The 12,515-nt window shown below is 49.4% G+C and overlaps 1 protein-coding gene across 2 annotated transcripts; it reads left to right on the top strand.

The window, feature by feature from the left end:
* Positions 1 to 5,267: 5,267 nt before the first annotated feature.
* Positions 5,268 to 11,281, top strand: PUS1 (pseudouridine synthase 1). Of its 2 annotated transcripts, none has more exons than XM_027470199.3 (6): positions 5,268 to 5,420; positions 5,662 to 5,877; positions 7,163 to 7,300; positions 8,018 to 8,120; positions 8,393 to 9,090; positions 9,500 to 11,281. In XM_027470199.3, exons 2-6 carry the CDS (start codon positions 5,674 to 5,676, stop codon positions 9,548 to 9,550), a joined length of 1,194 nt encoding a protein of 397 aa, XP_027326000.1. In that variant the 5' UTR covers positions 5,268 to 5,420; positions 5,662 to 5,673; the 3' UTR covers positions 9,551 to 11,281. The 2 variants fall into 2 exon arrangements, with proteins under 2 accessions (XP_027326000.1, XP_027326001.2); XM_027470200.3 differs by having other exon boundaries at positions 5,382 to 5,518.
* The last annotated feature ends 1,234 nt before the right edge of the window (positions 11,282 to 12,515 follow it).

Below are 12,515 nucleotides of genomic sequence, written 5' to 3'. Positions count from 1 at the left end.
ACAGGTAGACATGAGCAGCCCTTCAGCACCGCAGTCAGGTTGCTGTCAACCTTGATCCTGGCTTTTGGTGCAGGGCTGGTAGTTGTAGTGTCTTCTCTGAAGCAGAATATTTAGGATGAAAAGCAAAGCTCTGCATCTGGGATGTGAATTATTCCAGTCCTTCCACTTTGACAGAAACTAAGCAACAGAGGTGTGATCTCTCAGGAGCCTCATACTGTAATGCCATCAAACATTTCCCAAAACTCAGCTTGCTGTGCCACGCGTGTTATTGTTGGCCGTGAGCATCCCTGGGGAGAGTTGTGCCTGCCAGCCTGTCTGACTCGGCATCACCCCATGCGGTCACTGGGCTGTATTGTATTTCTGTAAGAAAAGTTCCTATTTCAAAATCTTAGTTTACCCTGAGCTGGAACTGTTTTTATTTCTTCCTCAGCCCTATTTATATCTTCTGTTTCCTGTCCCTGCCTTTCCCACCAAGGGAACGGGGTAGCACACGGTCCTTCCGTGAGAACGGTCCTGCTGGGGAGGCCGTGCCCGGGTGCGCTGCCACTAACACTGCCTCGCTCGTGGGGACAGCTGCGTGTCGTGGGGCACAGCGTGCTACAACCCCGTGCTACAACCTGGGCAGGACCTCGGGAAGCTGCTCACAATGGAATAAACACAACTGCTGATGGTGTGTAGCGTTTGGAGCTTGGCACGCTGGCATTTTTGTGTTGCTTTTAACGTGAACAGCACCCTTTGGGGGAGGACATCGTACATCATGTTTGTTCCCTGTGGCATGGGGCTGGGCTAAAGAACACATAAATAAATGTGTTTCAGATGCTGAGCTAAAGGGTTGGAGCTGTCTGTGAGGAAGTTTAAGGGTTCATGTGGAAAACCTACAGCCAGATGAAAGGCGGGCAGTGTGTGCCACATGCCACATGTGGAGAGAAAACACCCAGCTGGATCCACAGGGCTCTTTCATGGGCAGCAACAAAGGAGGCTAGAGCTGGCTGGAAGGCTGAACAGAAATAAAGTCTCTTCTAAAAGCTCCAAACCACCAGGCCTGAGCAGCTTAAAATCACCAGTAAAAATTGCACAACTTTCAAGATGTTTATGGTGACGTTGCATTGCTGTTGATTCTAGGAGAAAACCAAACCCAAGCGATTCTTCCAGTGTGTTTGGCTTTGTTCCCATGTTTTATATTTAGTTGCTGCAAGTACGTCAGCAAAAACCTGCTCATTCAGCTCCCAGAGATCAGACGTAGCCTGGTGACATCAAGGAAGTACAAATGGGTGGGCGTGCTTCACACCAAGGTGATAAAAAGATCAAGTACCCCACTTTTTGTTACCAAGCCCTGTCCTTTAAAAACTATTCCATGGGAGGAGTTAACTCATTCAGCTGGAGTTAATGCCCTGCTGACAAATCCCTGCAGGAGGATTTTAAAGGCCTCTCTTAATCTGTGCCCATAAATGCAGCGCTGAGGATAGGTGCCATTCCCTGGCTGAGCAACTGCACGTAGGGCAGGGATACAAATGTCCCTGGCACGTTTCTGTTCTAAAAACAGCATTTTTAGGGACAATGGAGTCAAACCACTCCTCCTGGGAGCTGAAATCTGGCAGGATGCTCTCGGAAAATGCATTAAATAATACAGCTCTTAGAATAAGCTTAAGAAAATAAAGTCAAATGTGGGCTTCTTTCCTTACTGTGGACAGAGGTGGCCGAGTTGCCAAATGGCTTTCTGACGTGAACCCCCGCTAGCACCCAAGTGCTGTCAGAGCTCCCCCGGTGCTGGTCCCAGCACCCACGGCCTTACACCGGTTCCACCCCGATGTCTGTGTGGGCAGCACGGGCCCGGAGCTCTGCTGCCAGCAGTCAGGGTGCTGCTGCCGGGCCTGTTCTGCACCCCCAGCACCCTGCGGGCCTACAGCACGTGGGGGTCCTGCCTTCAGCTTCTCAGAGCCTGGTGCGCCTGTTAATGTTGGCAGCAGGATCAGTAACGCGCTCTGGTGGGGAACTGCAGGCCTGCTGGGACTCCTGCTGCAGGTAGTCACAACGCCACCGCGGATGAATTGTTGCCACGCTTCTCCCAGTTCAGGGCTCGTTTCAGGCAGTCACGTCGCTTCCAAGCCAGAAGGGGCCTGTGGTAGAGTGAGGGGGTCTGGTGGAGGAAGCACAAATGCGGGGTTGCACCCCAGAGGTTTCACTCTCCCAGTGGTGGGCAGCCTTTGTGCTCTGGCCCACACTGTTACTGGGCAGGGGGGCATTTGGGCACCCCACAGGCAAGGCACGGGGGCTTTGCCAGAGATGGCACTACAGGACCGCTCTGTCGGGGCAGGCATTGCACGGACTATGCTGGGCCAGGGGTTGGGTATTGGAGCTGCAGTGGTAGTTTGTGGGGGTGTTAATGTTGCTCTTCTTGTAAAGATGATATTGGGGTGATTCATCAGAGCACGGCACGAAGGTATTAAATCACCTGTTAGAGCTAGAGCTCAGCCACCAGTTCTGCAGCAGCAGGTGTGCTTGTCCTGAAACTTCAAGGATGGCCCATTCCTGGAACTACGGGCTGCAGTCCCCAGGGTCACTTGTATATCTGGAAATGTTTTATGAGGATGATTTCACTGCTGAGTAAACTTGATGGAAGCACTCTCACTTAAGGCCAAGCGTACTTTAATTTCACCAGTCCTATTAAACATGTATGACATGTTCTGCTCCTCACACACACAGCAGGGAGTTTCATGAATTGTTTGTGCCTATTCCAATTTAACCCTGGGTACGGCTGCAAGAGGAAGGAAACCCCTGATAATTTAATTCTTGAAGATTAGGCAAATTCCTGAAGACGCTGGGTAAGTGTGATGCAAATTAAATCCAAGCAAGTGCACTGGCTTTGCAGACCTCACGCAGTGATCTGCAATTGGACCTTCTGCACTACACCAGCAACTGCAGCCTTGGCTCTGCTGCCTTTTCACTCAAGATGTACATCCCCGAGGTACTGGCTTCACAGTGCAGATTCCCACAGAAGTGATGTACAGTGGCAGCTCTGGCAAGTCACTTAATTTCTCCTTGCCTTTGTTATCTACTGTTTGGAAATAAAATAATAAAATAAAATAAAATAAAATAAAATAAAATAAAATAAAATAAAATAAAATAAAATAAAATAAAATAAAATAAAATAAAATAAAATAAAATAAAATAAAAACCAATGAAAACAGGACAATAATCCTTCATTTGGAGGATTTAGACTGCAAACTCCTTGCAAGAAGCATGCTCCTTTGATAGGTGCTGCAGCATGGTCCCAACCTCTTCTGGGACCTCTGATGTTGCTGGCAGCTCATCAGTTCTGCTCTGCTACAAAACCTGAAGGCTAAACGAATCATTCAGAAAATCCAAGTCAGTCATTCTCTGTGGTGCCGTAGGGAGCACTTTACTGGTGGGCTGTAAGAAGCTGGCTAATTGCACAGAGCAAGCTCCTCCTCTTTGATTCCTGTTGTCACCTGGACTCCTGTCATTACGTTTAACTGAGTAAAATGACGACATCCCCAGTGCTGCTTACTGCTCGTGGCAGTGCTCCTCATGGCCAGCTGCAGCTGCAGGGCTGTGACATGCTCAGGGATAGGGCAGGGATTTATGGCAGGGTAGGCAGATCACAGAGGTGATTCCCATCTGCCTGGGAATGGAAGGGACTGAGCAAGACTGACTGAAGGGACTGCGCAAGAAGACGACATTAACCACTCATAATATTTTCTGACAATGGGGTTCACACTACGAACCAAGTCATTTTATAAACAGTGAAGCAGTGAGGCACGTGTGTGTCCTACAACTCCACACTGGGACCAACAACTTTCTCCAGCTCCTTTCCACCTGCCTAATTTTTATCTTGGGAAAGAGTCAGTGTGTGCTCTGGCAGGCTCAGAGCAAGGTTTGTGCTGTTTTGAAGCCCCTTTGTTGCCCTTAGAATGGATAAGGGCTGGGATAGCAAAGCTTTTTCCATCATGGGGCCATCCATGTAAGTGTTTCTCCTGTCATACCATTGTTTTATCCTATCTGCTGAGGCCTTCTTCCCTCTCTCGAAATGGGCCAAATTCAGCAATCACAGCAGGAAGGGAGGAGGAAGAGACGGTGTTGTACAGACAGGCAGCGTGACTGCACATGCTTCACTTCCTAAGGAAGCAAGGCAAAAAGGGATTCAGACGCCCCGGTCTAAGCAATACAGACATTTATATTCCTGTTTCCATTGGCAGCAGTGCTGCTATTTGACAGGCTATCTTTTATCACTTCTCTAAACAAAGTGCAGCTGGGAACATGTGATAAATCTTCCCTTGCCCCGTCCCGCTACTGAAATAACTCAGATGTGTCAGTTCAAAAAAGGATGTGCTGCATTTCTTCCCCTTATTAGCAGAAATAACAAGCCTGCGTTTGATAATCTGGCCTGCTTGGAATTGTCAACCATTCCATTTTCCATCTGAATGAATAAATGGAGCTTTCTTAGGCTAATCTCACAGCCATGCCAGGGGAGCAGCATCCTCTTTGGGTAGCTCCCTCCCATAAAGCACTGAAGCTCACAGCATAACAAAACAATTTCCAGGTGCATTTGGCTTTTTAGGAGGTACATGCTGGTGCCTGATAAGGGTGCCTATTGTACTAAGCTTTCCCATGAAGTACATCAGCGCAGATAAAACTTGTTGGAGGAGACATGAGCACAATGATTGCCTGAGAAAGCCGGAGGGAGGAAAACCTGACAGGAAAGTGAAAGCGTGGGGGCTTGTGCTCAACAGCGGGCGATGCTGGTGCGGGTGGCAGCTGCACCACGAAGGGACAGCGACCACTGCCCGGCAGGGACCCCTCTGGGAGGGCGACCTTGATCTTTAGTGAGTGACCCGTGCTTCACTGAGGTGTTTAGAATAGAGCAGTGTCATTAGGGCTGGGAGACCTTCGGGATTGGCTGGTCCCCACCACCGCCGTCCCCCACTAAACCATGTCCAGAGCACCACGTCCGACCTTTCCTCAGCACCCCCATGACGGTGATGCCACCACTTTTTGTTGTGTTTCACCGTGACTGAACTGCTGCGAGTGCTGCTGCTGCACCAAGCGGGTTTGTGAGGCACAAACTGTTCTGCTCCCACGGGCAGTGCTTATCGCAGGAACGCGCTCGTTCCTCTGCCTTTCCCCCTGCCTGGATTCCCAGCCCCTCACGCTCCCCACACGCGCTGGCTGCACGGAGCCTGTGTGCGAGCGGCCCCACGGCCACACGGCGCCAGGCGCCACAGGGGCTCGGCCGCGGGGCCCAGCGCCCGCTGAGGGCCCCCCCCGGCCCCGCGGCCCCCCCTCGGCGCCGCCCCGCCCCGCGCAGCCCCGGCCCCGGCCCCGGCCCCGGCGCCGCCTCGGTGCGGCCCCGCGCGGCCTCCGTAAGGCTCGGCCGGGCCCGCTGGGGCCGCGCCGGGCGGGTGAGCGGCGGGGCCGGGCCGCGATGCTGCGCTGGGGGGCGCGGGCCTGGGGCTGGGGCTGGGGCCGGGGCCTCGGGCTCGGGGCCCGGCCGCGTAACGTGCGTGGGGACCGCGGGGGGAGGGAGGCGGGGGGGGAGGCAGGGCCCGGGCCCCCCGCGCCTCAGCGGGGGCTCCTGGGGGCTCCCCGGGGCGGGCAGGGGCTGGCGGCCGGGCCCCCCCCCCTGAGCTCTGCTCCCCGCAGGTGGCTCCCAGCATGGCCGAGGGGCTGCGGGCAGCGGCTGCCAAGAGGCTGAGCGGCGGCGGCGAGGGGCCGGGAAGGCCGGAGGAGAACGGGCGGCAGAGCAAGAGGCTGAAGGGAGGCGGCGGCGAGGAGGAGGAGGAGCAGGGCAAGAAGTCGCCCAAGAGGAAGATCGTGCTGCTGATGGCGTACTCGGGGAAAGGCTACCACGGCATGCAGGTGCGGGGGCAGCACCGCACCGCGCCCGGCCGCCCCTGGGAGCCGCGGGGTTGGCAGGAGCGGGGGGGGGGCCTGGGGGCTGCGTCCCCAGCAGCTGCGGCGGGAACAAGCGGGTGCCGTGGCTCCTGGGGCCGAAGGCTGTGGTAGCAGCCGCACGTGGGGAGCTGCCAGCTGGACATCTGGTGTGTTCCAGGACCGCTGCCCTGCCTTCCAGCACACAGCATCAGCGGGCCTTTCTGAAGCTGTGCTGCAGACAAGGCTCTTGAGGCTGAAAGCACGGGCACTGCAGTTCTGTCAGCGCTTGATGTGCTGTCTCATGATCCCTCCCGACCCGTGCACCAGCTTCAGATTGAAGCTTCACACTTCAAAGCAGTTGGGCAGAGTTTTCCTTAGGTCAGACCTCAGGTGGTCTCGCTGTGTTCTGCAAAATGTGTAGGTCCTGGAGAACTGAGCTGTGTATTTACATGAAACAAATTGCTGTATGTGTTGACAGCTATTGGATTTATGAAAAGGTTGTTTGTACTCAAAAACATTGTAAATTGTCCCTTTTCTGGTGCACTCAATAGGGTGACATGTAGCAATTTAGGAGCAGGAAAACTGCTGTGAGATTGTTACACTTGCACGTGGCATGCTGCTTTGTTGCAGCAGCAAAGTGCCCCAGACTTGCTCATGCAGGAATGGTCTCGTGGTACAGCCTTAGCAGCAACAGCGTGGTTTTGCTCCATCTGCTGCTCCTCTCAGCATACTGCACGCTCTATACACATTCCTGAGGTGTAGTTTAAAAGCTCTACAGGATAACTGGTAATGGTTGAACACAGAAGAATTTTTCATGCTTACACAGCAAAGTAGCTTTGTTCAACAGCAGTGAACAACATGCATGGGCATGTCTGTAGAAGTGCATTTCAGCTTTACTGCGTTCACACCAAGTGGTGTGTGTTGGAGGGTGTGCCAAGCAGCCTTCCTGAGGTAGAGTTGCATGTTTCTGTCATAGTTCATCTACAAGTTTAGTGCAGAAGTTGCTGGAGCAAACAGTAGTCTGAGTTATGTAACAGCTTGGGCTACCTGACCAAAAGAGTCCACTAATTTCTGGAAGCCCGATTTGCAGAGGCCAGGTTTGGAACAGCAGCTGTTACTGTTGCAGGCACTGGCAAATAATTTAGGGTTATGAAGGGAAGATTTAAAAAAGATTGCATGGTGATATTCAATTAACATTTTTTCAATTATGTTCTTCAGAACAGTTACCCCGTTATTACTATTTGTTTTCTGATTTTATATTCTCTTCTAGAGGAATATGGGATCTTCACAGTTCAAGACAATTGAAGACGACTTGGTATCCGCCCTCGTTCAGTCAGGCTGCATCCCAGAAAACCATGGAGAAGACATGAAGAAAATGTCTTTTCAGCGGTGTGCTCGAACAGATAAGGTACATTGGTTAGGGCCTGTGCTCTCATAAAATGTGGTCTGTTCCCACCAGTGCTGTTGTGATTGCCTGGTAAAGCATTGTTTAGCATGAGATCCAACAGCAAATCCTATTTGCAGTGAATGTTACTTGAAACTTCTGCCTTCATTCATTACTAAATTTAAGTAAAAAGCGAATATTTAGAAAGAGTGAGATACTGGTTATATGGTGTTTGTAAAGCTGGTGCTTCATACTTACACTGTGTCTCTTTGCATTGCTGTCACATTCATCTGCTCCAGCTTGCCAACCTGTTGCTGCTCCTCACTGCTCTTGCTGCGTGGTTGATGCAGAGCTTGGAAATGTAACTGCATCACCATTGATTTTCAACCCTGCCACAGCAGGATTCTAAGTCTGAACTGGAATTCATGGCTGATCTTATGTACAAGTCATTTCTTTTCTGCTGGTGCTTTACTTACTAGTCAAATACAGTGAGATATGTCAGGAAAGGGAGTGCAATATTACGCTCTCTAAGATTGCTAAGGTGCTGGGTGGCCGTACAACACCAGCAGGTCTTCCAGGAGTACTCTCACTTGGATTTCTGCCTGTGACCTTGCATTTGCCTTTCTGCAGCCTGAAATGACCAGTGCAAAAAACTTGTTCTTTAGCTATTTCAGTTCAAGTGCTATCCTAGACCTTCCAAGGTACATAATTATCTGTGTATGTGCTTTATGATTTTTATAGGGTGTGTCTGCAGCTGGACAGATTGTGTCACTAAAGGTCAGGCTAATAGATGACATCTTAGAAAAGATCAATAACCATCTTCCTTCTCACATCAGAATTCTGGGTAAGGATGCCAGAATGGGCAAAGAAAACTTTTCAAAGAGAAGCCTTCTCCTGCACAAAGTCTCTCCCTTACTATTATAATTTTCCTCAAAAGCAGTTTAGTTTTAACAAGAATCTATGTTTCTGCTATTTTGAAATTAGTGTCCTATAAAATAAATCTTTGTATATTTGAATTGCATTTTATTTAAAAAAATACATTTGTTGGTAAAGTTGAAATCACAATTGGGTTATGGCCTACTGATTCAGAAATTTAACATCTCTTTTTAAAATAAGGGCTGAAGAGAGTCACTGGGGGATTCAACTCCAAGAACAAATGTGATGCCAGAACCTACTCCTACATGCTGCCAACATTTACCTTTGCCCATAAAGACGAGGATGTGCAAGAAGAGGCGTATCGACTGAACAACGAGACCCTTGAAAGAGTCAACAAGCTGCTTGCTTGCTATAAAGGAACACACAACTTCCACAACTTCACGTCTCAGAAGGGACCCAAGGACCCCAGCGCCAAGCGGTACATAATGGAGATGTACTGTGGAGAGCCCTTTGTGCGGGAAAACGTCGAATTTGCAGTGATCAAAGTGAAAGGCCAGAGTTTCATGATGCACCAAATAAGGAAGATGATTGGGCTGGTGATAGCTATCGTGAAAGGTTATGCTGCTGAATCTATCATAGAGCGCAGCTGGGGAGAGGAGAAAGTAGATGTCCCCAAAGCTCCCGGACTCGGTCTGGTCTTGGAAAGGGTACACTTTGAAAAGTACAACAGACGGTTTGGAAATGATGGACTGCATGAGCCTCTGGAGTGGACAGAGGAGGAGGAAAAGATTGCTGTTTTCAAAGAGCAGTATATCTATCCTACTATTATTAACACAGAAAGGGAGGAGAAATCCATGATGAACTGGCTAAGCACCCTCTCCATCCATGACTTCAACTCTTCTGCTGCTGAGGTGCAAGCTAACAACAAAAATTCAAAGGTAATGATTGAAGCCATTGTTGTTTTCAAACAGAAGCTGCAAGTTAAAATGGCTCTTCCCTTACTAATGTTTTTGTTTTCCATGAACAGACTGTGGAAGAGGACAGCCATCTGGAGTATAAAATGTTTTTATTTTTTCAGTCTGCACGGTCTTGATGTTGGTGGAATGAATTAGACATCGGGTTACTTATGCAGATTTTTGCATAGGGCAGTTGAGGGAAGGAGGAAGGAAGGAAGGAATGCTTTGAAACACTGGCTGATTTGACTGCAGAGTCATACACTGGCAAATCTCGCTGCATTTTCCAATGCTTCTGGGGAGGTTTAAAGTCAATGGTCAGTGTCTTTTGACTTAGGTCCGTCTCTGGCTATATATGAAATACTGACAAACTGTTTTCCATTTTCCATTTCAGAACAGCAGCGATCTTGAAGGCAGTGATGGTTGTGGTGATGATTCTGACTGAACCAATAAGCGTCTGGACCTGGGACCCTTACTGCCTGCAGCTCACTTTGTCTACAAACAAGTGGCCTTCCTAGTCCAAGAACCCAGTAAAGCAGAGGTTTGCGTGCATGCAGCACAAGAACTGGATACCCAGGAAAAACTGAGTGGGGAAAACAGTGCTGTAGAAAGAGTAAAAGAAGCTGTTGGTACCACTGACTGATCCACCTGCCTGGTATACTTGAAAAAAGTGTAACAAGAAAGAAGCTTTCTAAAAGATTCTTGTAATGCAGAATGTCTTAATTGCTATTTGAATAACATTTTTATTACGTGTTTACCTGGAAGTAGTATTTTAAATATGTATAATCTTTACATAAAGATGGGGAAAACCATTTTAATATACTTTTTTGATGATTATTATGAAATTATGACTCCATGAACTTTCAATTTAGTTTTTATTTTCCTTTCACCTTTAATTAACCTGATCTCTAAACATCATTTTAAGCTTTTATCTTCCATGTCATCCATGACTTTCCTGTCGAATAACACGTGTTCATTATCATGCTAACTGCTATGAATTCTTTTGCTATTGAATCAACCTTTCCATGTTTTGTAAAGCTTTGCAAGCCTAGAGGAAATGATTCCTTACTCAGGGAGAGGTCTTAATGTTGGAACATGGAACGAACCACATATTTTAAGATAAGACCTTTTATTTGAAAGGTGTCATCCTCCCTTTATTGTCCTCATGCTTGGGCAGGCTCAAGAAGGTAGATCCGCAGCTACGTACGTAGTTGGGCATCCACTGCCCGAGGTGTTGTTTCACAGGCGTGCAGTTGAGATGTGAGGAACACATGTAAATTAATTGCTGGGACTGCAATTCAAAGCGTGCAGCTATGAAAGTTCTAGTGTTCCCTGGGGTGGCTCACTAGATGTGTTGCTGCTGGTTTAGTATTTGTTTCTAGTGGAAACTAGCTTGCCATCTGCTAGATTCTGGGTTGATCCAACTTAGCATGTGTGAAAGGAATGGTGCTGACTTCCTCGGGGCTTAATCAAGTCTGCATCTGCTTTGTATGTGTGAATTCGTAATTTCTATCAAGCTGCTCAGAGTAGAGGAGTGTGCAGTGATCAGTGGTAAGGGAAGAGCATGTCTGAGTGTTGTCTTCCTCTGGGAAACTGTTTTAATTTTCTGTGTTCCGAGATCTACATACTCTGGAGTTCTCCTTTCTGTCCTGTCAACTTGGGATACAGACTAGTCCCACACCTGAAGATGTGCATCAAAACTGGGGGTCCATACCGAGTATGATAGTTACTTCTTAGAGGAGATGGTTCTTTGCGCCTTCATTCCATGCCTTCTGATTTTATGCCTCCTGGATTTTTTTTTTTTTTTTTTTTTTTTTTTGGCCAAAGTACAGCTGTCCCTTGAAAAGGGATTTGCTTGTTTCATCTGGATTTTAATCAGAGCTTTTTGTTTATGTGAAGGCCTGACTGTTTTGGAATGACAGGAGTGTAAGTGTTCTGGAGAGGGACTCTACCTGGGTTTTCTTTTCACATCCCTTGCTAACTCATACTGTCGACCTAGTCTGTATTAGTCTTCTGTCCAAAGCTCTGTCTTTCTATCCCTTTCAATCTGAGAACAATGCCTTTATTTACTAAAAAATAGAGGCATCAAAACTGACACCAGTGGCTCAGCTGAAATCAACAGTTATTTCTATTGGTAGCCTGTGGAGAAAACAAAATAAACCCGGGGTGTTTCCTACCTGCTGTTAACGCGTGTGGTTCTGTTTCATGGGGGCCGTGAGCTGGGTGTTTGAGCTCCCGTTTCAGTGCGGGTAAGTGGCTTTGTGGCTCGGGGTGTGCGTACAAATACACAAAGGCCCTGAAGCGACTCAGGCTTTGAAGCTGCCCCCTGGGGTGTGTGTGGGGCGCTCGCCTCTGTCAGGGCGGCGGGGCGGCGGGCTGACGGCAGTGCCCGCTCAGCTTGGGGCCAGCGGCCCGGCCGCTGCCGGAGCGAGGGGATCCGGGGCAATCTGGGGCTCTTTGAGGCTTTTTGGGGTTCCTGAGGGCTCTTTGGGGCTCCCTCAGCTCCCGGCACCGCCGCCATTAGCGGCGCCCCGCGCATGTGCCGCGTTCCCCCCCCCTCATGCCGCAGGTGGCACCGCCCTGTGCTGCCCCCCCGTGGGGCGGCGGTGGTACGGCCCCGCGCCGAGCTCCTGAGCGGGGAGCCGCCGCGCGTGCCCGCGGGCGAGGAGGCGGCCGGCGCGTGCCCGCCGGGGCCGCGGGAGCGCGCGGCCGCTCGCTGAGGGGAGGCGGTGGCGCTGGGCGGCCTCCTCCTCCTCCTCCTCCTCCTCCTCCTCCTCCTCTTCTTCCGCGGCTGATTTCGTTGTAGTTCCAAGGCAGCCCTCACATACGGGCCGAGATGCCAGCAGCCCCGGCCGTCTGTTACTGTGTGCAACACAAGCACTGCGCGTGTACCCACGGCACCAACCGCTCCTGCCTCACAGAAAAAAATGATGTTCAAGTCGCTTCCCGTTACACCCAGGCGGGCAGCTCTTGCTGCTAGGTGCAGAAGCAGCCTCTATTTTTAAATATTTTCTTTCAGAATTACTTTTGACAGGGTAACGGTTTGAAAAAAAAAGAAAAAAAAAAACATTTAACACATATAAGTCGTATATATATTAATGATTTATCGTAAAGTATTTTCTATCGAATATAAGGTTTTAGTTTTGTAATTAAAGATAATTGCTTTAATGAGAATTTCTGTAATTGTAAGATTATATCTAATACCAATTACTATAAGCCTTAAAAGCCCTCCGGAGGAGATCCTGGCACTGTCGGTGCTGCGCGTCTCATTTTCCATGCGTTGGGCTTAACGCCCGCACCCTCTGTGCCCAATTTGTTCATTCCTTTAATTGATGTTGTTGCACCAAGTTTCTCCTTTCTGGTCATTTGATACTTGGATGGAGATTGGTTGCATCATTATCACCTCTCCG

The sequence above is a fragment of the Anas platyrhynchos genome, chromosome 16, assembly GCF_047663525.1.
Source record: "Anas platyrhynchos isolate ZD024472 breed Pekin duck chromosome 16, IASCAAS_PekinDuck_T2T, whole genome shotgun sequence".
NCBI lineage: Eukaryota > Metazoa > Chordata > Aves > Anseriformes > Anatidae > Anas > Anas platyrhynchos.
This window is presented reverse-complemented; position numbering and strand designations above follow the sequence as displayed.